This window comes from Crocodylus siamensis, chromosome 3, assembly GCF_052110815.1.
Source record: "Crocodylus siamensis isolate JL-2025a chromosome 3, ASM5211081v1, whole genome shotgun sequence".
Classification (NCBI taxonomy): Eukaryota; Metazoa; Chordata; order Crocodylia; family Crocodylidae; genus Crocodylus; species Crocodylus siamensis.
In genome coordinates, this window is record NC_143397.1 from 132,285,702 (window position 1) to 132,312,744 (window position 27,043).

The 27,043-nt window shown below is 43.2% G+C and overlaps 1 protein-coding gene across 3 annotated transcripts in view; it reads right to left on the bottom strand.

The window, feature by feature from the left end:
• Window positions 1-617: 617 nt before the first annotated feature.
• Window positions 618-27,043, bottom strand: part of TBC1D7 (TBC1 domain family member 7) — a 31,312-nt gene continuing 4,886 nt past the window's right edge. Inside the window, exons 3-8 of one of the 3 annotated variants that reach the window (XM_090039214.1) lie at window positions 26,348-26,428; window positions 22,034-22,221; window positions 19,471-19,608; window positions 17,321-17,466; window positions 1,841-1,970; window positions 618-848 (exon numbers count right to left, since the gene is read on the bottom strand). In XM_090039214.1, the coding sequence (XP_089895340.1) occupies window positions 762-848; window positions 1,841-1,970; window positions 17,321-17,466; window positions 19,471-19,608; window positions 22,034-22,221; window positions 26,348-26,428 (770 nt within the window). In that variant the 3' untranslated portion in view covers window positions 618-761. Of the gene's footprint in view, window positions 849-1,840; window positions 1,971-14,716; window positions 16,577-17,320; window positions 17,467-19,470; window positions 19,609-22,033; window positions 22,222-26,347; window positions 26,429-27,043 lie in introns of those variants that run through there. The other 2 variants (XM_090039216.1, XM_090039215.1) reach the window with 2 other exon arrangements.

A 27,043-nucleotide genomic window follows, 5' to 3' on the forward strand; every position in this document is an offset into this window, starting at 1 on the left:
AAGTCATGTTCAAGGTTATATAGCCATTAACCATAGTCTTTGAAAGCCACTTGCATTTCTCTGTATGTTCAACTGTTCCAAAGCACTTCCATAGTATTTAATTTCATACCAGTACACAGTCTGAAGCCAGTAAATATTAGTGTGTCAGGCTAGTCTTACATGAGTTTTTCCTTGCATGTAAATGGAAATTGTGTTCAATAAATGTTTCACTGTAAAAAAGTGGCATTAGGAAGCCTAGTAAGTTCCTTAGGCTGCTAAAAGTCTCAAAAGACAACTTTCCTTTTCATAACCTGCCCTAAAGATTAAAGCCTGGAGTACTATCAAAGGAAAATTGCTCGGTCACATATATACGGTCAAGTACAAACTACTTTGGCCTCAAATACAAGAAAGTATTCAAAAGTGTTTTTCCATCATGTTTTAGTATACCTGCTCATGCTAATCTGTTCAAGGCTGTGCCACAAATTACTTCCTGAGAATGATGTTGTGACACTATCCAATATGAACACTGAAATTGATTCACCAAGAAACACTCTGGATATTATCACAGCCCACCAGAACACTTCATTAAATCTATTTTTATTGAAAAATATTTACACATCAAGCACCACACTGTGAACTAATTTTTCAAGTTATTTTATTGGAATATTTATCGTGAATGATAAATGAAAACAGAAAATTGGTATCTGTACATACTACATACTTTGAAAGAAAATACCTTCAAAAGGCATCTTTTCCCAATCTGCAGATACTTCAGCAAGTTCTCACACCAAATGCGCTGGGTTTCCACAATGTTTGTGCCACAAATCAATAGCTTTGCTCACAATCGCATCCGTGTTGTCTTGTGGAATCTAGAAGAGATCAGGGCAGGGGAAGGGGGATTAATTGATTGACTAATTTAAATTTGACTAAGTAAAATCTTGAAAGCCCCAGCTGAAGTTAAAAATGCTAAAAACAAAAACCCCAGTCTCTCCAATTACTCAAGACCTCTGTTTCATTCTGTTCACTCCAGATTCTCACCTGGTTGTCAATCTTCCACAAAAACAAAACATGTATGACAAATGAGACTCAGAAAAGCACAAATTCCCTTCAGACAGCCTACCAGCTTGCTTGTATAATCAGCTGGCCTTCCTGGGAATTTGCAAAAGATCCTAATCCATTTTGAGGGTGCACCTGTATATCCACAGGGATCCCTTTGGCCCCTCAAATAGAACAGGATTCAGTAGTGAGAAATAACAAATCTTAGCTTGATAGGTATGTCATAAACTAATACAGAAGTACACAGATAGACTAGCAATTTCCAGTACATATTTAGACATCCATGGACACCTTGGCTCAGATGGGAATGCCACCAGTGGGACAATAAGGGGAACTACCGTAGAGTAGATCTCCTCACAACAACTTCTGTGGATTCTGTGGAGGTGTGACTTCAGTCTGCCCCACTGAAGTAAACCCTTGCATATTTATTTCCAAAACCCAAAGACTGGATACTTTCCCCCAGATTCATGGATTCCTTTCTGAAAAAATTCTAAAAGAAGACGCTAACATTTGGGTGACTGCTAAAGCTATTAGGATGGCCACTTTTTTGTTTTGTTTTATCATGTAAAACGTAAGTGTATACATATTTATTTAGTGGTAATATACAAAAACATTTGAATTTGCTGGGTCTGACTTAGGAAAAAAAGTCAGTCAATCTTAACTCAATGCATCTTGACAGCATGGCTAGTCCTCAGAGCAGTGGGGGATACTATCATTCCAGAGTTCACAATGAAATGGGGTAAATGATAAGTTTTCACTTGCAAACAATATTTTACAGTGCTGATAAAATCCAAGGTGTACTTACATTTTCCAGAAACTTGGTGATTTTTTCTGCATTGTTTAGGGCCATGATCTTCATTCTGAAGGTTAATAAAATCTCCACAGCAACAAAAACAAGAATCTTGCAGGATCCACTAATAACTTTATCCCAAACCCTGGAGAAATAAAGTAACAAGGGGTCACCAAACAATGCTATTCTGATTTTACCCTATTTTCTCACATACCACACACATTTTGTTTCGAGGAAAGCAGAGTGAAGAAAAAAGATTTCCAGTTATGACCACGTAGAGCAGGGGCAGAGCCTAACCTTCAATTCAGTCACCCTCACTTTCCTGCTCAGGCAAAAGCTGCTTTTGGCTGAGCAGGAAAGGAAGAGTGAGTGAGTTGAAGATTAAGCTCTGTCCATGCTCCAATTCATCTGTGAAATAATTAAAATGGTAGCATCTACTCAAAACTGGACCTCCCCCTCCCTTCTTGTATGGTAAGGAAGCAAGAAAAGCAGCAGCAGAAGCCATCTGACAGTGTCTCCATGCTTCTGTTCTGGATAGAAAGTCAGCTTCCCTGCTTACGATACACACTTCAACAGTAATTCTTTTTATTCGGTAAAGACATCTACATTTATTAATCTCTTTTTTTCCATTCAAGGATATAGAAATGTGCTGAATTATACATGCAGTGTCTGTCTGATGATTTACTAATACTAACTATAAAATTTAAAAGGTAAGAAGTGCCTGACTTTTGGATATCTACACAGAATGGAATAAGGGCAAACAGCACAGGATGGGTGCTGCAGAGCTTACATGAAGATAAGGACAGGTAACAGCTTCCAACACTGCCATCTCTCTCTCCCCTTCACATCAACTATGAACAGACATTCCTTTGAAATGGTAAGAATTTCAGGGGGATTTGCAGCACCACAAAGCTAGCATGAAATGCACATCCAGACACTCAAGTCCTGGTTGTATGGAGCAGTACAGAGCATGACAAGAGCATGTACACCACAGGCACTCTACAGCCAGGGGGCTGACATGAAGCAATCCCATGATGCTTTGCAGAGGCCTCCATCTGTGCAGGACAGCTGAATGCAGAGGAAAATGACTATTGGCTGGCAGTCCAGGGATCCCATCCCCTCCCCTCCCACCCTGCCACACTTGGGAGTACAGAGCTACAGGACATGTGTTCAGTTTCCACTACATGCCCCATGGCTGCCATTTCAGCAGTGCTGGCAGGTTCAGTGCATGCTGTACTCCTGCCCGCACAGAGTCAAGGCCTACCCCTGGGAGGTCAGCAACAGGAGGGAGGTTCTGACGCAGGCTCCACTTCAGGAAGGGGGCCCTGTGGACTGTCCCTTACCCCAAACAAGACCTTTCCAAATTACAGCAGCTGATCACCATGCAACACCCTTGCATCTCCTGGCTGTGCCACCTGTAGCACCACCTCAGGTGGGGCTCTGATGCTCCCTCTGCTTCTGGGAAGAAGCTGAAAAGTCTCCCCTTCACCCCAACCATGATTTATAGCTTGTAGAAGCAAAAAAGCTCACCTTCCTGAAGTACCCAGACACAAGTTCCACCACCTACAATTTCCTGTTCTGCACCCTTCCTCTTGACTTGTAGGTAATGCCAAAGATGCTGACACAACAGGACAGAGGTTTTTGGCATAGCACGAGAATTTGGCAGTTGGATTCGTATTAGGGTTTTTGGACAGGAAGGATTTTATCCTGTCCACAAAGAAAGACAGACCTGGAAAACAAATCTGCATGGTGACTTGTGAACCTGACTCCTCCTACCTGGGGCAGTCAAGTTTTTGCACGATAGACAAACTCCCTCGAGCTGTACGTGTGTGCATGTGCACACAGGAGGACCGGGGGGGAAAAGAGGGAGGGTGGCTGGAGGTACATGGGGGAGATAGGAGCAAAGCCTTCTGGGATACTGGAGGACCATACCATGCCCTGTGGTGTATGTGCAAAGGCATTACTAGGTGGTGCTAGAAATTGAAGCAGTGCTGAAAAGTTACTGTTGGAAAGAGCTACTATTTCATCATGGACCCACCATGTATTTTTCCATGAAGAACTACCTGAATTGCTATGTTTGCTTTTTGCCATGCTAAATGAATGTATTTCTTGATACAAATGAAGAAATGACCTGTCCACGGTCATTAGCAGACCCTAACAGACTGCAGGGACTAATGATGACTTTAAACTGGAACCTGAAGGGTAAATTCCCAAGGGCTGCAAGTAGTCTTGCTACATGAATCCTGTGAACATAAAACCATATAACAAATTTGAAAAACTACCTTCAAATGCTAATGAACTTCATTCAGCCAGTAGCTCTCTCTCAAACCTGAATCAAAAGATTCTGGATTTGAGACTAGCCCTAAAGCTCAGCTCACCCATTATCCAATGCCAGAGAGAAACCAGCCTTCTGATGACAGTCCTGTTCATCTGCATTATTTTTAAATCTCTTGCCTTACGACCTGTCACAAAGACCCTGAGAGGTTACCTGTGTTATTGTTGTGTCTGTGGTGCTTACTCTAAAAGAATCTTTTAGAACAAAAAAGAGGAGGAAATTGACCTCCTCTGGAGGTCACAGAATCATATACTGTTTATCCTTCATGATCTCTGTGAATATCCAAGACAAACACAATTAAAATGCAACCTAAAGAGGTTTTTTTCCTTCTTCACAATGTATAAGGGTACCCTAAAAAAAGGGTTACAAGACATAGCTTTGTTTTCTGCCTTAGAAGAATTGGTAATATTAAATCCATTTTTCCTTTAAGTACCATTAGAGAGGGTCTCACAGCTTATTTATTTTAAACTGTTGTAGATCAAGGGCTGGCATTATCTTTCTAACGAAGTTTCCCAGGAGAAACTACAAGTATACAAAGGTTTAGAATTTTTGTCCAAGATCAAAAATGGTCACGCCAGGAGAAAAACATCCTGGGAACAACCAAGGTTAAATCACTTCCAAGAGCTTCTCCTAGGAAAAGAATGTTGTATACATTCTCTTCCAGAAGAAGCCACAGCACAGTCCTCCAGCATCCCAGATTGCACAGGGTCCCCCTGGCTGTGCAGCATCAGCACTGCAAGCTCTCTGTTGTTCAGGGGTTCAGCATTCAAATATCTATTCAGGCATCTCTGGGTAAATTTTTCTACCAGGAAAATAAACCCAGGAGAATTCTCCTAGATCATTTGTACCTATGTACACAGCCAAAGGCTTCTCTTCTTGCAAACATGGATTACCTATTGCAACTAAACAGGTATTAACATTTTTAAATGATAAACTACCAAAAAATCCCTTCTTCTGCACCGTTGATGAAACCTATACTTTCATAGCTTCTCTGGTATCATCATTTGCATAAGTTTTTCAGTCATCAAAAACAAACTAGAACTACATTTTTTATTAAAAAGCAAGTAAAACCCTCAGGCCTACTTTAGAAATCATAAATCAGGAAAAGACACAAGCCCAGTGCTTTCCCCTTTGCAGATAAACTGTAAGTTTACTGTTACTATATTATATAACATCAACATAATCCAAACAAGAGCAACAAAATTAATAACCCAAACAAAAACCATTATTGCCTCTATTGGTGTTTAAATATCCCACGACAAGTTGCTCCTCTAGAATCTTATGTTGTTGCTGGATTCTATCAGTTTATGCAAGAACTAAAATGAAAGAGCAATTATTTCCTATTCTACAAAAATAGGTCTTTAATGTAGCTATCCCCAATTCCCTAATATATATTTTTTCAAACCAAATAATGGTTTCCCCACAGGTTTAGACAATTTTGTAAAGAGTCTACATTCATTACAGAAAGTAATAGTAGAAGTTTTTTCCATAGTGTATTTAACCTAATTCCTAAACAATTTTTTTAGCTATGTAAATGTTCATGTGAGAATAGACAACCAGTTACCTTGTCTCCTGTTCAAGACACCAAAGAAGAGGTTTATTAAGTGGAAACACAGCTAGCACTAACTGGCTACATCTTCTGAGGTCATACTTTAAAATTGTCAGTGATTATTACTATAGCAGTAGCTCCAGCAAGCAGTAACACAGTAGGAAAGCTAGTGTATGGCACTGTCATAAATAGTGTAGCAGTTGTCAAAACCACATAAAATACCGCAAAAGGAGCTGCATTATAACTGGCAGTGACAGAAAGTTTTAAGCAGATACAATCACAATGCCTTTTCTTTAAATTACTCAACTACATGGTTAAATATTTTATATCATAGTAGCTTTTATACATGCTTTAATCATTGGTTTCATTTTTATATCCTACTCTGACTTTTCAAAAACAAGTCACCCATGATCACATTTGCTTTCATGAATTTTAGCTTTAGAAAACTGTTAAAAAATATTTATAACCCAACTAATGGAAAAATGATCATAGACATTTCAATGAACTATAGTAACAGTCCCACTCAATTCCACTGAAATAAAAAGCACATTTTTCTTAAGATATCATCTTTGGGTGGGGAGAGGCTGTTAATGCATTTGAAAATCTACAGGTGTAACTTTTAGCCATAGGAGGCCTCACTTAGTGATCCTTGTCTTATGCAAAACTGTGCTGTCAGCACAAACCTACAAAACTGTGCCATCTGCACAAATCTGCAAGTTGACCCCATCCTCGGAGACCCCCCTTTTTTTTTCCTCCTCTCATTTTCCCATGTGCGCCAAAGGCGGGTGCAAAGAATTGACCAATCAATACCCATGGTGCGAGTGACGTCATTTGGCCTATAAAACCTACGTGCGAGCTTCTGCTCAGCAGAAACAGTGCTCCTCAGTGCATCGAGGAGGAATTCTTCCTCCCCGCCCAGGCTTGGCCAGCCTTGACGTGCTTCTCCGCCACCGATTATGAAATTTCCCTGGCATACCCCTCCCAGTGCACCCAATAAGACCTCGTTCATCTCTGTCTCAAGAGGGTCTCCGCAGCTGTCGATTTCGCAACACAACCGTTATGTTTTTTGCTTGATCTGCGCCTACAAGTCCATTTCACTGACATGCAACTAAAACGAAAACAAAATCCTGCAACCATTATGCATGTGTAGCCACCTCCTTTACAAAACCCACCCAAGGGGACAAGACCCACCAGCTAGATTTGGGATTCTCATTAGGAAACACCTTTGTTTCCGGGGCTCTCTCACACACCCCATCCCTCAAGATGCCGTTAGGCGTTCTTCCTACTTCTCCTTTCTCATATCCCGGTTCCTGACCTTCTCTCTCCATTTCTCCTTTGCATCGGGATAAAAAGTCCGCCACCATATTTGTCCTGCCTGGTCTGTAGGTCACCGAGAAGCGGTACGGTTGGAGGGCTAGAGCCCAAAGCATAATGCGTGCATTGTCAGTCTTAGCGGTATGCAGCCACCTCAGGGGCACGTGATCTGTAATCAATTTGAACTCGCAGCCTAGCAGGTAATATCGGAAATACTCCACCCCCCACTTTATCGCCAAACACTCCCGTTCTATAGTGGAGTACCTGGTCTCCGGGTCGTTTAGTTTCCGACTGGCGTAGGCAACGGGTCGCTCCACCCCATCTGCTTCTTGTGAAAGGACCGCCCCCAGAGCGGTTGCTGACGCATCGGTCTGTAAAGTGAACAGGATAGCAAAGTTGGGGGTACGCAGGCCTCTGCAAAGGCCTCTCGTCGTTGTTGAGTCCATTCAATCACTCCTGACCGCTGGCCTTTGGTGGTTTCTACCAGAGGTGCCGCGATCTCCATGAAATGAGGAATAAAACGCTGGTAGTAGCTCGCCAACCCCAAGAACGCTCTCATTTGTTTCTTCATGGTCGGCACTTTGTAGCCTCTGATGGTCGCCACCTTGTCTGTCAATGGCCGAACACAGCCTTGCCCTACTAGGAAACCTAGGTATTTGGTTTCGCGTTTACCTAGGGCACATTTTTTTGGGTTGGCCATCAGCCCGACTTGTCTCAGTTCTAGTAGGACAGCTCGCAGGGCCCGCAAATGTTGCTCCCAGGTGTCCGTGTATATAATAATGTCGTCAATATAGGCCGCTGCATACCTTTGGTGGGGCGCCAAGACCCAATCCATTAGCCTCTGGAAGGTAGCGGCGGCTCCGTTAAGCCCAAAGGGCATACGCTTGAATTCAAAGAGGCCCCACGGCGTCCCAAATGCCGTTTTGCACTGGTCCTCCTCCCAGAGCAGGATTTGCCAATATTCCTTCGACAAATCAAGGGTCGAGATGTATTTGGCCAGACCGATGCCCTCCACTAGCTCGCTTATATGTGGCATCGGGAATGCGTCAAACTGTGTCAATTCATTCAATCTTCGGAAATCTATGCACAGTCGCAGGCTCCCGTCTGGTTTTTCTACCGGCACTATTGGATTACGCCATGGGCTCCGGGAAGGGGTTATGATCCCCTGCTCTAACATCATCTTGATTTCCTTCTCGACTAACGGGCGCGTATGGTATGGGATGCGTTGCCACCGCTCCCTCACTATTCGCCCCTCCTTAGTAATAATCTCGTGCTTCATGCCACGCGCCCTTCCGGGACGCTCCGTGAAGACGTCTTGGAACTCGTGGACTAGCCCCGTCATCTGCCGTCGCTGGGACGGACTGAGGTGCACCCCTATGGGTACCTCCCCTGGCCCTAGCCCTGGTGAGATCAGGAGCCCCTCCGGTTCGTGCCACTCTTTAAGCAGATTAACATGAAATATCTGGCGTTCCCATTTGGCCCCAGGGCGCAGGATCTCGTAATCAACTGGCCCCATCTTCCCGACGACCGAGAAGGGGCCTTGCCACTGTGTTGAGAACTTACTAGCGGCGTCTGGTAATATCAGTAGCACTTTCTGCCCTATCCTTAACTCCCAGGGGTGCGCCCTGCTATCGTAGCGCTCCTTCTGGCGCGCCTGGGCCTGTTCTAAATTACCCAATGCGATCTCCTGGGCTGCTTGCAGCCGGTCTCGCATTTCTTGCACGTATCCCCTCATTCCTCCCCCATGCTCGGGCCTGGCCTCCCATTCTTCCCGTTTAACATCTAACAAACTACGGGGTTGATGCCCAAATGTTAACTCGAAGGGGGAGAAACCTAAAGAGGCCTGAGGGGCGTCCCTCACTGCGAATAGTAAGGGTGGAATCATTAGGCTTCACTTGCGGGGCTCCTCCTGGTGCACCACCTCAACAACCCCTTTAGGGTCCCATTAAACCGCTCCACCAACCCATTGGTCTGTGGATGATGTACAGTAGTCCGCAGGTGCTTAATCTGAAGTACTTTACAAAAAGCCTTTAGGACTGCAGACAAAGTTGGACCCCTTGTCCGTCACTATTTCCCACAGAATCCCAAACATAGCGACCCACTGCATCAACGAATCAGCCACTTTAGCGGCAGTCACCACCCTCAGAAGGAAAGCCTCGGGGAACCGGGTGGTGTAATCTATTAACACCAAAATGTACTGGTGCCCACCTACGCTCTTCGGGAGTGGGCCCACTACATCAAGCGCCACCCGAGAGAAAGCCTCCCGTACCACTGGCCTGGGCTGCAGCGGGGCCCTCCCTGGCCTGTTCGGGTTAACCTTTTGGCAGGTGTGGCACGAGCGACAATACTTATCCACATCTTCGTAGAGATGGGGCCAGAAACACCAGCAAGTCAGCCGTGCCTCCGTTTTATCCCTCCCCAGGTGTCCTCCAAGGGGGTGTTTGTGGGCCAGCCATAATAGCTGATCCCGGAAAGTACGTGGGATTATTAACTGCGCTATCTCTTCTCCCTGTCGCCTTCCCTGCTTCACCCTATAAAGCAGTCCGTTCCTTATTTCTATTCGCGGGGTGCCTTTAGTGCCGCCCGTGGGGCTTACCTGGGGGGTGTCTTCCCGAGCATCTAGCTCCCAGGAGGCGCGCAGTTCGGGGTCTGTCTCCTGTTCCTGCCGGAACGGCTCCGACTGGGTCAGCTCCCCCATCTGCAAAGTGTCAGCTTCCCGACCTTCTTCCCCCGCCAGGCCTCCACCGTCGCGCTGGCCCCTTCTCCCACATGCAAGGATGTCGAAGATCTCGGGCCAATCACGGCCCAGGATCGTGGGGTACAAGATGCCTTCCCTTAGCCCCACTGGGATCCTGCGTTGGGTCTCCCCTATTCGGACGGTCAGCACCCGCCGCTCAATGTAGCTTCGCTCCTTATGGAGGCACACTAGGTTGATGCCCTCGCACTGGGGGGCCTGTTCCCACCTAATAAGCGAGGGCCTAACCAGGGACTGGGTACACCCGGTGTCTACCATGGCCTGAACGGGGACCCCTTCCACCCACGCTTGTACCTTGGGCCAGGTGATGGCTGCCCACCCCACAGTCCATTGCTTCCGCCTCCGGCACCCCTTCGGAGGCCTGGTGATCATCCTGGTGGTATTTATCCCTAAGGGAGCCCCCTCGCATTCCCTGTGGGCAGCTTCTCGCGAAATGCCCCTTCCTCCCGCAGGTAAAACAGGCGGGACCTTGTACTCCCCCTTTCTTGCCCCTCTTACTGTCAACAGCCCACCCATTTGTAGGCTCTGCCCTTTTTGTGCCGCTCACCTGGCGCTGCTCTCCCTGGGCGGCGTCAAATTGCTCAGCCCACTGTAGGGCCTCCCAAGAGGAGGTGGGGCAGTGGCACCGTACCCAATTTCGGGTCTCCCCCTCCAGGTCATTGATAAACTGCTCCATCAGGATCAGATCTTTTATCTGTTCCTTGGAGGTACTCTCGGGCCTGAGCCATTTGCCCAGTAAGTCCGCTAAAGTCTGCCATAAGACACGGGGAGTCCTTACCTCCGCTGGCTTCTTCTCTCTAAAGGCCTGCCTGTGCCTCTCTGGTGTAATATCTAGTCTGCGGAGGATCTCCCCTTTTACCTTCTCATAGTCCACAGCGTCGCTCCTTGACATGGCCCTGCCCAATCAGCAGGACGCCAAGCTGACCGGCCCATTTCGCCTTGTCGATTCCTGCCGCTATGGCTGCTCTCTCGAAGATTTCAAGGAATGCCTCTGGGTCATCCTCTGGCGTCATCTTTGGCATGCGCCACTCTGCGCCGCCCCGGGTCATCCCCATTTGTTGCTGCACCCAGTGTTCCTGCAGGGTCGTCTGCCTGACGGCCTGTTGCTGTCATTGTTGAAGCAGCTGCACTACTACACTCACTAGCTGGTGCATCGGGTCCCCGATCTGTCCAGCCGCCTGGTGCTCCATTGCAGGGGCAACATGTGCCTAGGAGGCCATCGTCGCTTCCCGGCCAATGCACCAAAATGTCCACGCGTCCGACAGCGACAACGCTGGTTCGGGCATCCACGGATGATTGTCCCCTTTAATCTCTGGATGCGGCCCCTGCTCCGGGTGTGCTCATGCCAGGTCCGTCTGCCACGACTTCGATGTTCCTCGGTTCAGTGAGTTACGCTGGCACGTGCACGTCCGGAAGCGGGACCACCCGTCGTGTCCCGTCCAAGGTCCTTGAGGGCTCCTCCCTCCCCTACACCCTCGCCCGGGCTTCCATACACAAGTCCGGGTTGCCCACTTCTCCTCCCCTCTGATGGGGTGAGGGACAACTCCTCGAAATCAAACACAAAGTTAATACCTGCGAGCCGCTCCGTCAGCTCCCGGACGGGTGGCTGACTCTGGGTCCCTTCAAGTCCCGTTCGCCTCCTTCGGGAGGCCTTTGCCCCCCTTTTTGGGGTTCACCGCCCGTGACCGGCGCACCCTGTTCCCGCTTGGGCTCCGCCTCCTGTCCAGTGCCCTGCGGCCGGGGCCCACAGCCTGGCTCCTCCGGCTACCGGCCACACAGCCGTGAGCTGGGGCGGGGAGCTTCCCCCCCCAGCCTTTACAATCTTTCCAATTGCCTTCGGGGCCTTTTGCCCCTCGTGTCTTGCCCCTGCAGGGCCTTACCCTTGGCCCAGAACACTCTTGTCAGGCGCGGGTCGGCAGCCCTCCGCCGCTCCAAACTTCCGCCGGGGATCCGCTCCTCCCCCGGCTCTTCCGGTCCACCGCTTCTCTGCGCCAGTGCTGCTTTTGTGCCCGCCAGCACCGTCGCACACCTGGGGAAGGTAATTAAGCCTCGGGCCTCGAGGCACTGCGGGGGGCTCGCCTCCCGAGCCGAACCCACTCAGCGACTGGTAGGCGATCTGGCCCCCCCTCCGGCTGCACCGCCGCTGTCACACCCCATGCCCCGGCTCTGCCGACACTTTCCTGGTGTGGTCGGGCCAGCCTCACTGCACCCAGGGCTGCCTGGGGCCGGGGCTCTCTCACAATACTGCCATAAAAATGTTTACAGTGCCATAAATGGCAAGAAAAAGGACATCCCTACCCTTTGTTGCACCATATCAGTGGCCGTGATGACAAAAGGTAGTGTAAAAGTGTGCTGCTTTATTGATACAGACATCTGTTTTCACTGCATCAGGAGAGAGTGAGTGGCTCAGTGCTGCCCACACTCTCCAGCTGACTAGGGACAGTGCTTTGAGAGTTCAAGTGGCCTGAACCAGTACCCCACAGGAAATCCCATGCAGGATTGGGCCCCTCCAACCCTGGGAACACCTGCCTGGCTTTCCCTGCTTATAGAGACACAACCCAGGTAATCTCGGGGCACCTAACCAGAATAAGTTAGGGTTCCCTACTTACAGAGACCTGCCCCTGGACCTCCAGGGGCATTTCTGTAAGTGGGGAAAGTCTACACAAGTCCCAGAAGGGAGGCACAGGACCTGGGTAATCCCCAGCAACCTGTGCCTCCATGCTGCAACTTGTGCTAAGTCCCATACCAACCCATGCTTCATACAGAGGTACAAGTCACAGCAAGGAGGCACAAAACAGTGCAGGACATAAAGACATTCCAGGGCCCCACACCTTCACGCCAGGATGCACACTTCCAGGTGAAGCATGGATCAGCATGGCACCTGGTGCAGGTCCTAGCGTGGATGCCTGGAATTCCCCAGGTGCCATGCTGCCCCACACTTCTGCACCAGCATTCACCTCCCAGCAAGCAGGTATGAGTAGCAACAGACATGGGGAATCCCTAGGCAAGGAGAATACACGAACACCATGTGCCCCCAGAGGTTGGGGGGGGCCACAGCGAGTTCCTGCAGGTGGTGGTGGCAGTGTCGGTGGCAGGAGCATGGCAACGGTGAGTGGTGAGCTCCCGCAGGTGGCCACAGTGGTGCTAGTGGCGGGGGGTGGGGGGGAGGCTTGGCAAGCACCCACAGATGTCACCGGCAGCAACAGTGGCGGCCAGCAGCAATCAGAGACTGCCCACAGACACTGCCAGTGGTGGTGTCGACACAGGGGAGGGGCGGTAGCAAGTGGCGACCACCCGCAAGTGTTGGCAGCAGCATTGAAGGCACTTTTTGCAGAGGGTGCACTGCCAAGCTCAGGGGGTGTACATGCACCCACATGTACCCCCTACTTGTCACTAATGGGAGAATACATTGCTCTGCCTGATACAAGACAACAGGCAACATGTATTTCACTCAGTGAGGTGGATGAGCTGTGGTGGGACATGTCTGGCAACATCTGTTTTTACCCTTTCATCCCAATTAAAATGGCTGTCCTGATTAAGGCTCTTGGCCCAGAAAAGCACTTAATTAAGCACATGCTGAAATATTCTGCTGCAAATTAAGTGCACATTTAAGAGATTTGCTGAATCAGTGCCCAGACCCTTATCTAGACAGAATTTTCGGGGAGTTAGCATAATTCAAGTGTTCCCTCATTACCCTCCAAACTTCAGCTTAATCATTAGAATGGTACTTGTAGCCTAAGTCTAAGCTATGGACTCCTGCTGGTGCTAATTATATCAGGAAAGTGATGAAGTGTGTAGAGATCAGTGGTCCTGCACGCTACACCAGGGTTTTATAACAGCAAAACTGCACAACTATGCTGCATAGCTATACTGGCAGGTTATTCCTAATGGAGATTTGACATAAATCCTAAGAAAGATTTTCTACACAAGATGTGAAAAAAATTAACTAAATCAGGTATCCATAACAATTTATTTGAACTGGCACACAAAATGTACCTATGCCAGGAGTAAGAGAAGAGGGTGCTAGAAAATGAAGTCTTTAAATAACTTACTGAAAACAAAAAACACTCAACTGAATGGAGAGAGAATAAATCATAATCTGCATACTTTACCGCCTTCTCTCTCTATTTTCTCCATCTAATTGTTACTGATAGCTTCTGGATAAATTCTGCACAACAATCAGAGAAACTGTATTGAATAGCAGTGAATACAACTGTAAGCATTTGTTGTACGGTGGTATCTCCCCCAAACAAGGGCTCTTAAGTAAGGCAGGACTGTCCAGCTTTTGGGCTGCTGGAAGTTGTATGCCGGATGGGCCCCTCAGACTCCCTACTGCAGTGGCAGCAGGCTCCCCAAGGACTGAGAGCTATGCCACCCTGTACCCAGGATGGGGGTAAGAGGTAGGCCAGGGGACGGAAACCAGGTCTACTGCATGAAAGAGAAGCTACTAACAGCAGAAGTGGGAGCAAGAACCTTAAGATACTGGCCAAAGCAATAGTGGGAGCAACTGAGGGAGCAGTGACCAGGGGTTAACCACCTGCAGGTCAAATAGCTGTATGCAGACAGCTCTGAAAGAAAGCCAGTCACAGGATGGGTTATTTTGGGTTTTTTTACTGTCTCCCATAAGATGGTTGACTACGGCTAGTCCAAAGTGTCATGGGAAAAGTCTGTGTTCACATCACGTCCCACTTGAACAGTGTGAATAAGAAAGCCTGCATGGAAAATCCTGTCCTTGTGAAAGTCCCAACGCCCTTTTGCAGATCTCAGAGACTGAAACACTGTCACGTGGATACATTACAGACACGGCATTTAGGCTTCTAAATTCTAATCCAAAATGAACCTCCCAAACATTCAAGTGCAACCATTACAAGTCACCTGTAATTAGCTAATTTTTTGGCCGATATGATTCCAACTGAATGACTAAACGTACCTGATCTGACAACTGGACGTTTCTAATGCTTTCAGTACGGTAAGCTGGAAAATGGAATTTCTGTTCTATAAGACACTGCAACACATTAAAATCTGTTTGCATTCCCAACTGAAGTGAAAAGTCACTGTATTTTGAAGTTTTCTATGAAAAGAAAATTAAAAAACACACAGAAACGTGCACACACATTTTTTTTCAAAACACGAAAATGTTTGGTTCTGATAAGATAAGTAAAGAAAATTACTACTTACTTAGCATTACAGTGACTTGGTGGAGTAAATCCCAACACTGAAATACTAACTATACTAATACTAATATAGCTTGTTCTGAAATAACAGGTATGGGGGGGAAACGCATCCTTGCACCATATGTCAAGATTGTGTGCACTTGCTGAAGGTCCAAGAGAATGAGAGCAGCAGATATGTATATCTGTGTCATGATAAAGGGGGGAAGGAGGGAGAAGTTCAATGATGTTGTGGTAGGAGTATATTCAGAGGTGGACTGGGGCGGGGGAGGAGGGTCCACTGGTACACTCGCACCCCTCTTTGATTCCTGGTGCAGCCAAAGTTTAAAACTAACTGCCTGGCTGTGGCAACAGCATTTCTAGTCAGACAGTGCTGATGGAGTTGCTTGACTTCCTGGCTCCCCACCTTCTCCCTGATCCTTTCTGGACTCTTCATTCCACAGGTATGAACGACCCCCTTGTTTTTAATGGTCTTGAGGTTCCACGCATCAGCCTATCCCTCGTCCTGTAATTCCACTGTCTGTTAGCTGCTCCTGGTCATGAAGCTCCTATTTCACAGCCCTGCAGACTGTTTTGACTCATTCCAATGACGTTATATTTATTTTTCCTTCAGTCTTAAACTTAATAATACAGCCCTAGGCCCCTAGCATATTAGTAAAGCTTCTAGTTTATTTTTAACTGGAGAAAAATGTGTGTTGTTTTATAAGTGATGATGCAACTCACCATCTTCTGCCACCCACCCTCTTGAAAATTCTAGATTTGTGCATGAGTGTATTAAAGTCCACCCAAATTAGGAAACAGAGACAGTCTCGAAACAGGTAACATGAATATTTAAAACGGAATAAGCTAATAATAATGAGGGATTTTAACTTCCCTGATAACTGCCGGAAGAAAAATATGACAAAGCATAACATATCCAGTAAGTTCTTTACCTATAAACAGACGTTGCATTTGTCCTGGGAGAAACCACATCTATTGTCCCAGGACAGTTCAAGGGATAAGACGTGCTAACATTGTGTCCTGACACATCACAAATGCATCTGAATGGTTATCCTGGGACTGCATAATTGAATCAATGGCAGAAAAGCAGCTGCTCACCAAACTAACTGGAAGGGCAATGTGCATACAAACCAATTCATTACTTTTTTGTTCTGTGAAAAATCCAGGCACAGCTGGATCAATGCAATGTCTGTTGCTAGTCTTACTGTGAGTAGAAATATAATGTTCCGTTTCAGAAAGAGGGAATAACTAGATGTTCTGACCAAGAGAGACAGACTGATAGGAGAATGTGAAGATGGTCAGAACACAGGGAGACTGTGACAATAAGTCAGAATTCATTATTTTAATGCAAGGAAGGCAAAGGAATAGGAAAGCAGGGCCACTACACTTTCACTACCAGAAAGGGCATGTCATTATTGAAGAATAAAACACAGTAACATGAACATATTAGGACAAAAATCAGGAAAAGAAAGATGAAAAATGAGTTACAACCAGCAAGAAATGTTGAAGATATCCGCCAGAAATGAAAGGCAGGGAAGCCATGGGTCTACTGCTGAAAAGCAATGAGCTACTAACACAAGACAAAAAGAAAGAAAAGTTGCTCAATGCTTGCTTTGCCTCGGTGTTCCTAAAAATGAAAAATAAATTGTGAGCAGACAACTAATAATAATACAGACACAGAAACAAAAGGGCTGCAAATTATGCAGGCACATGGGGGCAAGTGGCAGGCACTGCAGTGGGGTGAAGTGGTGGGGAGGACAGAAAACAGAAGACAAAGGGTGGGGGTCAGACCACTTGGCTCCCCCACTGCCTGCCTCACTGCAGCAGCGTGGGGGATGAATTTAAGATGACCCTCCAATACTTAGATTCTATACATGGAAAATTACAACAGATTTATAACATTTCTATGTATTGACTCTAATTATTGGGGTACTGTATTAAATTGAAAGATGTCTTAAATTCAGGTATATATGGTAGGTTTCCTTCTTTGGCTTTACAAGAAGCTCTTCCTCTTTTTATTCAAAGATTCTCCCTAGCCAGTACAGAAATGTATACAGCCTAAACTAACTGATCTTGACATGACAGGACTTGAGCAGCCTTGCACTTCAAAGTTTCAGGTATTTTTCTCTAAAGAGCTACCCTTTCTTTACAACAAACAACATTTAAAAATATAGCCTTATTCCTTTTCCTAAAATGGACTGAGTTCCACGTAAACAAGTAAGAATACCAAACTCACAATTAACATTAAAATCTTACTGCAGTGAAGAAAAATATTTTTTTCTCAAAAACACCTTCTTTAAGGTACTCCATTGGCCTCACTTCTATACAAATTGAAATCTCCAACAGTTGTAAACACAGAGAAAGTACTTGCCTCTGTAAACTGGATTCTGGTAAACAGCCTGCAAAACACTTCTTAAACCAAAGATTATAGGGAAGCCTGCTCATTGTGGAGCACGTCTTCAGATGCATCAGGAGTCTGCTGTCTTCAAGGTTCAAATACTGTTCAAGAACTTTTGGCTGTAGAAGGAAGAGAGAAAGTAGTTTTAAATATATGAAGCATAAGCCAGAGTTGAACCTACATACAGGAAGTAAATGCTAACAATCAGTGTTGTTAGATAATAAAATTGCAATGTTAATTTTACAAAATTTAAGCATGGTTGAACTTTGTGACTTACTAAGGGAATATTTTGCTAAATAACTCCCTCCCAGCTTGCAGAAGCAACAACCTCTACAGGGATACCTAACCAATGTAGCATTCCCTTCCACAGGAATGAGTAAGAAAGCTTCAGGTGATGCAGAGAATTAAAACTGCCCTAATTGCTGCCATCATCATAGGTAAAAATAAGTTTAGTCAGTCTCAAACCTAGTTCCCTTTTTGTACATCAAGAAAACAAAACAAAACAAACACAGGAAAAAAATCAATTCTCAAAGTAAATCCCTTTGCAATTTATTAAAACTTAGGTACCATTTTATTGCTAAAAAAAACCCTTTAGAGTGTTTTAAAATGGCCAACAGAACAGCACAGAAAAAAGATGACAATTTAAACAATTATCATCTATTTATATTCCAATTTATCCCAATACATACTTTCACAAATTCAAAACCTACACTATACATTACAACACAGCTGAAAAAATTGCTAATTTCTTCATTTACTAAAAGGAGTGGGAAGGGGAAGGATTGCTTTTGTCTGTATTCTTCAATCCAGGTATGTGGTGGAATGAAAAACCATTACAGAAAACCTGGAACAGAGGAATGCAACTTCTTTTACTAATGAGAACAATGCCAAAGCACCATTTCTTTGGGGGGCATAGACACCATTTTAAAGAGTTACAGCAAGTGATACAGTTGACTTCATTAACTCTGGTGACAGAGAAATATCTTTGTAAACCTGCTTTCTATGTTTTATAAGATAACAGCAATATGTATCTGTATTTAGAATCTGCATCGATACTCACCAACTTCAAAACTGCAGATCAGACCCTCCACTATGTGTTAATATCAGTAGACTTGGGTTAAGAACAGGTTTTTTATCCTGTCATGACATTTGAAAAATTAGGGGAAAAATACAGATATGCATTTTTTTTTCTTGTGAGTGCTAGCAAACTTAAAACGAAAGCCAATTTTATCAAGAGGCTTTTTTTAAAACAGAAATCTTTTCAGAACTATATGGTTACAAGAACTTGTAAGTGTTCACTGACAATAAAATTCATGATCTACTTGTCTTTTTATTAGAGTAAGATTTAAAAGTTACTATTTTCCTAAAGAATAAAACACCCAACTCCTGTTATGTGGCAACCTCAGAACTTGTTATCTGATTATCAGCTGAAGAGGATATAGGCAGCAGAGAGACAGCCATTTAAGCAGGTCTACAAGTGATCTAAAAAGTATCAGAAAATTGTCAAAATGGCATTAGGATTGTGACAGCTTTTTTAAATTGGAATAGAGGACTGGAAGGGGCCTCCTGAGGCACTGAATCCAATCGCCTGGCTCTTGCAGACAACCGTTAGACCAATAACGTGTCCAAAGCAGCATCCACATCCTCATACACCACAGCCATAAAACACCCTAACAAACAACCTACAATGTATCACAGTAAAAAAACAGCATCTACTGCTTAAAATCAAAAATGTTTTCAGGGTAACCACTGGTGTAAGGATTTGCAATTAAGCTTAGGGACAAACATTAAAGCATCACTGTTCATGATACACTGTGATCAATCATCTTGGCCTGTGCTTGAACCTATGCATTTCTCTGTTTCAAATTTAAATGTCTAAACACTAAAAAAAAATAAGCAAATCATCTGTTTCAGGGAACAAGAGTAGTTTCAAATGTCATATAATTTGGGTGTTAGAAGGAAATGTATACAGCACAACTAGAGAGCTCTAGTACCAAAGTAGCTAGTACAAGAACAAAATCCAGATCTATTAACTCATAGACCCTTGTGCTAGCGTCTGGATACTACTGCTACATCTCCATTCGCTCTGTGTAATCCCTCTTTTCACAAACCACTTTTCTTACCAATTGTTGCAATGAATCTTTGTACTTGTTATGTAACTGATTCACAAAACAATTGACAAGCCAATAGCAGTCAATAGGATCCTCCACCATTTCCTCCATGGCTTTCGCAATAGCAAGAAACACTTCATCTTCTGCTTCCTAGAAAAGAAGAGCAGAAAAATTACTATCTACAAAATTGTTAGAGACTGTCCAATTTGAATTACTGTTATAGTCTTTTACCCAGTTGCTTGGATAAATAAACCAGGAGACACATATGTAAATAGAACGTGGGTTATGGATGTGCTGACATCCATAATTACAAAACTTGGCAAAAACTGCATCTTTGTATTACCTGTAAAAACCAAATGCATGAAAGTGGATTGTTTGTACTTTCAGTCAAAAGCATTAATCAAAGTTTGGATTAGAAAACCTGAATTCTATTCTAATAGTTATTGTGAAATAGAACTAAAGCTCTCTAATTTTGCTGTGTAAGAGAAGTGCAAGTGTTCTTGGTAGTCTCAAATCAGTCAGTATTAATGATCTGCAACCTCCCATGAAAAAGCAGAAGCCTTTTTTTTTTTCCATTCACACACAACACTCCTTGACAGTTTATAGAACACCATATGCTCATGTGTAAAGAATGATTTGGTTTTAAAAAAAGAGAAAAATGACCTTTTATCTAATTGCCTGGGTGCAAGCAAACTTACCTTCCAGGAGTCAAGACACTTTCTTCCTGAAGTACAACTTTTACACTAGATTCACATACCATTCCTTTCCCTAAACGGTACACTATCCTGCCACCATCACTCCAGATACACCTATATGACAGTCACTGGTTTGACTGAAAGATAGCACATACAGACCTACACATTTAAACTAGTTAGTTCAGGTGCCAGCAGCAATGTAGCTGTAATAAGACTTCCAGCCCAGGACACAAAACCTTCCTGCAAACTAGGCTAAATACCTCAGCTGCTAGCTTAAAATAAGTGCTGTATTTCTACATTATACTGTGGACATAACAAGGACTACAGCATAGACCTATTCTATACATCATACCCTCTGCTTTTAGACACAAAAAGGCATAAACCAGAGAAACTCACTAAAATGGTCCAGTTTGTTAGAAAAAAAGGTTAACCATCCCAACATCATGTTTTTCCTCCCACTGACTCCACAGGGGCTCTTCAGCACAAGCATTAAATTTTCAGCTACACAAGTTTGAAAGAATTGACTGGATTGAGAAAAGGTACAACAGGGGAAATGATATTCTATGAAGCATAACTCCCTGGCAAACCTCAAGGGTAAATACCCCCAGGATTTAATCTTGACCTGGTTAGCATTTACACCAATATGCATTTTCCACTGTGAACTCCATCAGGAGAATGAGTGTTGCTTGGGTTCAGAGAGGCAATGACTGCACAACTCCTCTAGAAGCCATACTTGCACAGGATGAAGAAACAAGGTGTTGGTTACCACATTAACATCACTAAATCTACAGAGTTTTCCTTCAGGGAATATGCTGGGTTCAATAGCCACACCCAAAGTGTATAAGTACAGATGTCTCTCCCCCTTCTACAACATGCCACTCTACCAGGGGGGCAGAACAACAACTAAGTTTTCCATAATAACATTAACCTCCAACGTATTTCTCTTAGGAAACAGTAAGGCTCTTAGGAACCGGAAGGTAAAAGAAACAGGAAACAGAATGGATGAACTGGGAAATGAACTAGTGTACATGGAAAATGATACTATTATTATTAGGTTTACATCCCACGTATGCAATTTCCTACAACAAATACATGTAATATTTGAAGACTACTATCTCACAAACCAGAGTTGATTTTAATATCAATATACTTATCATCAGCAGTTATTGAGACCAGTTACGCAGACACCCGTCACTCTTTCCAACCCAGAATTCTGTTTAGAGACAGCAGGACTTCCAACATTAATGGTCAAGCACTCCCCTTTAGGCACATGGACATGAAACATGTACTCTTCTCTTTTCAATTAAATAGCACGCTTTCATGTCACCAAACTGTAGATATGACTGGATTACCATCGCTGCGGTGACTGCAATGCAGTTAATGCACCAGACTTGTGTGCTTGAATAAAATCCAACAAACAGCTCAAATTAACAAAACTGCCAGATTGCTAACCTTCATTCTGGATTAAAAAACAAATTATTTTAGGACACTGCTTTTATTGCCTCTGATCTATGACAGAGGACATTTGATCTTACTGGAGCAAATAGGTTCTTATGTCATTATTGTTACTAATGTTCTGTAGATAGAAAGTAAATGCCAGGAGGAGGGAGAAGGAAGAGCAAATATAAAAGGCTATTAGCCCAGAGGAGAAAAAAAAGCATACAGAAAAGATTTTAAGGCATAAAAACTTAAACAAGAATTTGACAAAGATGAACTAATGCACAGTTTCATTAAGCCCCGGTATGTAACATCCATATTCTCCTGTTCTATATTCATTTTAATTTATTTATCAGGGCGCATCTTCCATGCTATGATTTGTTTTCATGGCTTCAGTTCAAGGGTTCCTTTTACTGTAAAAGAGGCCAAAGGAAGCAACTGACCAGAGGAAATGCTGGATTTCGAGGCAACTTTCCTGCTTCTAGTTGATGCATGCGAAGGAAAACTTCCACCTGTGGGGTAGAATCACTAATGAAGCGAATTACTTGGAGGGCATGATACACATCCGTATATTGCTCCTTCCGGTACATCATCACCAGGACGTGAGATTCATGATGAGGAGGAAGAATCCCTAAAAGAGATAAAAAGAAGAAATCAGAACAGAGAATCCCCTTCTCAAAAGACTAAACTTAGTTCCATTCATACTAATGTTTAGCCTACAAAGAATTTAGAACCTGGCTCTGTAGTTGGTTGGTTTAGGGGGACAAAATACAAAACTATAAAGTGAAAATACACAGGACAAGCAAAGAGGAATATACTTATCAAAAGATGACTGACTACAGAAGCATGATCTTTGCTTTTAAGTCCCCTTACAGGAGGGTGGAACATATTTTGCCCATCAAGTTACTAGTGGTCAATGAATAAATAAGAGGTCCCCATGTTTGGAAGACGGGGAAATTATTGCTTATTTTGATTTACCTTATTGTTACCTCATTTAACTAATCTTTTTATTGCCACTGGTTTATATTTATCTGTACCTTTGTTAATACTGCATTATTTGCATGTGTATTTGTACTTAACTTTCCCTTTATATTGATCAAAAAAGTGAATATATTAAAAAAATCTGTATCTGATTACTTTGTAAATATTGTATTCTGTACTGCAAAAGGCATTTACAGCTCCACAGAAAAACAGGAGTGAGGTCTCATTTTAGACTAGAGCATTTCCTATACAAACATTTTACCAAAAGCATGATCAACCTACAAACAAAAACTTTGCCCTGCTATATATTTGAGAGAAGAGGTACAAAACCAGAACTAATTCCTTTTCCAAATTCCAGTTCCTCTTAGATTACCAGGGCTACATGTGCACATGCAAGTAATGCAAACATGCTACACTTACCTTTCTTATTCTTCAATTTACTCTCAAGTCCATACTGAAGCCTTTTCTACAGACTTACCCCTCTTTTCTACAAACTTACCCCCGAGATTAACCCTCTTCTGAATCAATGGTTCAAGAAAATTTCAATAGCAGAGGTTGATTCAATATGGTTACAGCCAAACCAGTTTGTAAGGCTACAGTTAATCGCACCACAATACTACATTGGATCAATTGTATTCACCCATCTCCCCCAAATAATAGCTATTTATGACATCTGCAACTGATGCTTGATGTACAACTCCCCTAGTGCAGGGGTGCTCAACCTCTGGCCCACAGCAGTGTCATCCAGTCCATGGGGCTTCCCACAGATCCAGAAATTTAGTGGTAAGAGAGCACCGCTGCCCTGCTGGCAAATCTCCAGACCCACGGGGAGCCCCAGGCTCTGTGCACTGGGCCCGGCACCTGGTCCCAGCATGTATGGGTCCCAGGCCCCAATCTCAGTGCAAGGGGGGCAGGAGTAAGCAGTGCCAGCTCCCCAGGACCCAATCCTGGCATGATGGGGGCAAGCAGGGGACAGTGCCAGCCCCCTGGGACTAATCCCAGCATGTTGAGGAGCAGAAAGAGGTAGTGTCAGCCACCCAGGACCCAATCACAGCACATGGGAGGGACAGGGGCTAGAGGGGGCAGTGTGACACGCCTGGACCCAAACTTGGTGCACAGGGGCTAGGAGGGGATGGTGCCGAGACCCAGCCCTGATCTGGCCTGCAGACATCCCCATCTCGCCCCAAGATGGCCCCTACTCATCTGGTCCAGAGCCAAAAGATTGAGCACCACTGCCCTAGTGGTCTGTCTATTCAGACCTTTCTTTCCCCTTAATGACTGCACCTTACTTAACACCATTTAGTAAGTGTATAGCAAACCTGTCTCTGACTTCAAGAGAAGGAAGATTCTCAAGATGCCAAAAGTGACATAGCACTTTTGTAGCACTAGGAGAGCAGATATAGTCCTTTTATAGTCAAATCAGAAAGAGACATTCTTTAATATCAGCTTTAAGTCAGGTTACCTGCTGCTTTCATCACTCCTTTAAAGGAGTACAATGTTCCCAAGCGTTAACCCAGGAAATTGCTGGGGTTGAGTTTCAAAAGCAAGAAAAAGAGATTTACCTTCAAACAGCTAGTATAAACCTAACTGTACTCTAAGAGCTAGACCTTGACTTTCAATTTGAATCAAAAATAGTGTAATATCATAATTAAGCAAGTATGTGCTGCTAAGACCAGTATGTTAAATCCAGAAAATTAGGACACTGACCCTAGCCAGGACAGTCAAATAATGCAAGGAAGTCTATAAATCATTTTATCACAACCTACACTCCACTTAGCTACGATGGGTCATACTTGACTCAAGAAGGGCATATTCAGCATACCATATACCCAGGGAAGGCATCAGGCTTGTTACATTTCAAATTTAATTTTAGATTGAATTAACTGAAAGCCATATTAAAATTGTTTACAGGAGACATAATATTTCCCTTCAGCAATAAACAGAGCTGTTGTTCAAATCACCAAACCACAGATGTCTTGTAAACACCCATTTTTCTCATGAATGTTGACAATAAGATAAAAGAAAAATCCTCAAGGATATATTATAGGCAATTTTCTTTGTATGCAACTATGTCTTACGCCTCAAAGTAAACACTGAATGACAGACTGGTGCCTTCCCCTATTCTGGGTTGTGAACTTATTTTGAATGAACATGTTTTAAGTTTCCAGACTGAGATCCTAAAACGTCATTGGTAAACATGTTTCTCACATTCTCTGTGCTTTCAGAATCAGACTTTGTTATGACACAGCATACAAAGGAACATAGAAAGAACCAACCTAATAAACATTTAATTGCGTCAAAGTTCACAAATCACCGTGTCTTAAGGCAGTCAATAAATGCTGTTGATTCAAAACTACATTACAACTTTGTACAGAACCTTCTCCACAAAGTTCTCTTTTTGAGTCAAAGATCTACCAAACTGGTTGTTAACATTATATTATTAAAGGATTAATCTCCACTACATTAAGAAACTGGGTTTAAGTATTCTTTATTTTCCAAAGCTTAGCCCTGCTGTTATTTGGGCTTTCATTATGTATAATCAATTTACTAAAGAGAAACATTTAGGAAGTTCAGAAACAAGAGTTAGGATCTTGCACCAAAAATGTGTTTACAAAACCTAAGTTAAATGTTTATACACATTCATGAATGTTTTAAATCATTTATTTATTTTTAAATCTATTAAAAGTGGTTTGACTTTTACATGGACTTTAAACATTCTTGTTACATTATTTGCAACCCACAACCAAGTGTCAATGCCTATAAATGAGGATGTAAAACTGAATAGATGAAGCAATGATATTTACAACTCTACTTTTCCTGTTCAAGAAATGAAAGAGCATACTATCATCTCCTTCAAATCATACTTTTTTTAAAAAAAACTATAATCTTTAATTATGTAGAGCATTATTAGAGACTTAGGTAAGGATTATTTTTATGTCTGAACTGGCAGTATTCCTTTAAAGGCAATGAATATTTTAAAAGCATTCCAGTGATACCATTCATGTACTACAAATTATCATGATTCTTGGGTCCTACATCCCCCATTACATTAGTTCATGCTTTTATAAATCTGGGAAACTCAAGAAGTGGTTCCAAAAGGCCATTATTACTTTTTCAATTAGTCATCTGACTCTCTAACTACAAGGAAAGTAGAATTCAGTGGATTTACAGTTTCTGGACATACCTTATTTTATTCTTCCCTTCAATGACAAATGCCACCCATCACAAGAAGCAAAATCAGAGCCAAATCTCATCATGAAACTTTAAAAGGAAGTCTCTCACTCTGGCGAGATTCTATTAAATAGCCAGTTCAACACTAACCACCATCTTCTTAAATCAGTTTTGATTATAAAGCTTCACTTTTTTACAGCTTTTTTACACTTCTGATTATACAACTACAGCATCTTTTTTAAAAAGAATAAAACTGAAAACTTTCCCAGATGGCAGCTATTTCTGTTGCACATTCAAATATACACACACTAATTATATCATGTTCATTACAATAACAGAGGAGTTCATTTTATTTTTGCAAATCTGTATGTATGAAATTTTCCAAAATGCATGCATAAAATACTTAAGTAATCAACAGCTCATCCAAGCACATTAAGTGTTGGATATGTGGAACTTAACTGTATACAAAAGTAGACCAACAATTGGTAGCAGTAGTTATTAAAGACAGTATACCAATATACTGCTATGCCCCTAACAATCAACAAATACACCACAGGCATATTCCAACTAGTATACATATGACTGTAGTCTTTAATATGCCATACCTAAAAGTACCTTCCACACCAGGATACGATACATGGACGGAAGAGGAAATCTTTGACTAAATGTGCAAAGCTTCTCAATATCTGTAAAGAAAAAAAGCTAACATATTTCAAAACTCTTTCTAAATTTTCAAATTTACACCAAAGGCAATCAGGACTCAGTAATTTACACCAAGAACTCTAGGGCATTGATTCACAGGAAAAGGACAATTCTTTAGGTGCTGATAGCTGTCTGCAAATCGCACTTACAAAGGACAACACAATATTCTTACAAATTACTGAGCTGCAGTTAAGAACAGTTGGAAGTGCTACAAAAATTGCTATTACAGTTCCTTGAAAACTTCTTAGTTTGAGTTATAATGAAACTATAAATCTACTAGATCTCAACAAGAAAAGATTGTGACATTTTAGGCCTGAAGTTAAAAAAAAAAAAAAAAAAAAAAAATCTCTCTTTGCCTTAAAACTAATTACAAAGAAGCTTTTTGGTGTAAAAAACACAGTAATCTTTCTGTTCTGTTACAGGCTTAGCACACATATAGGATGAACAGAAATAATCATCATCGTATCACAATGCATTGTAATTTTGAGAAGAGAACAAATTAGGAGAAGGAAACAATAAATTCTCAAGAAAAAATGACCTTCATAAAAAAACCACTTTTGGCTTCTTGGGCACAAAGAACGAGAGAAGAAAAAAAGAAA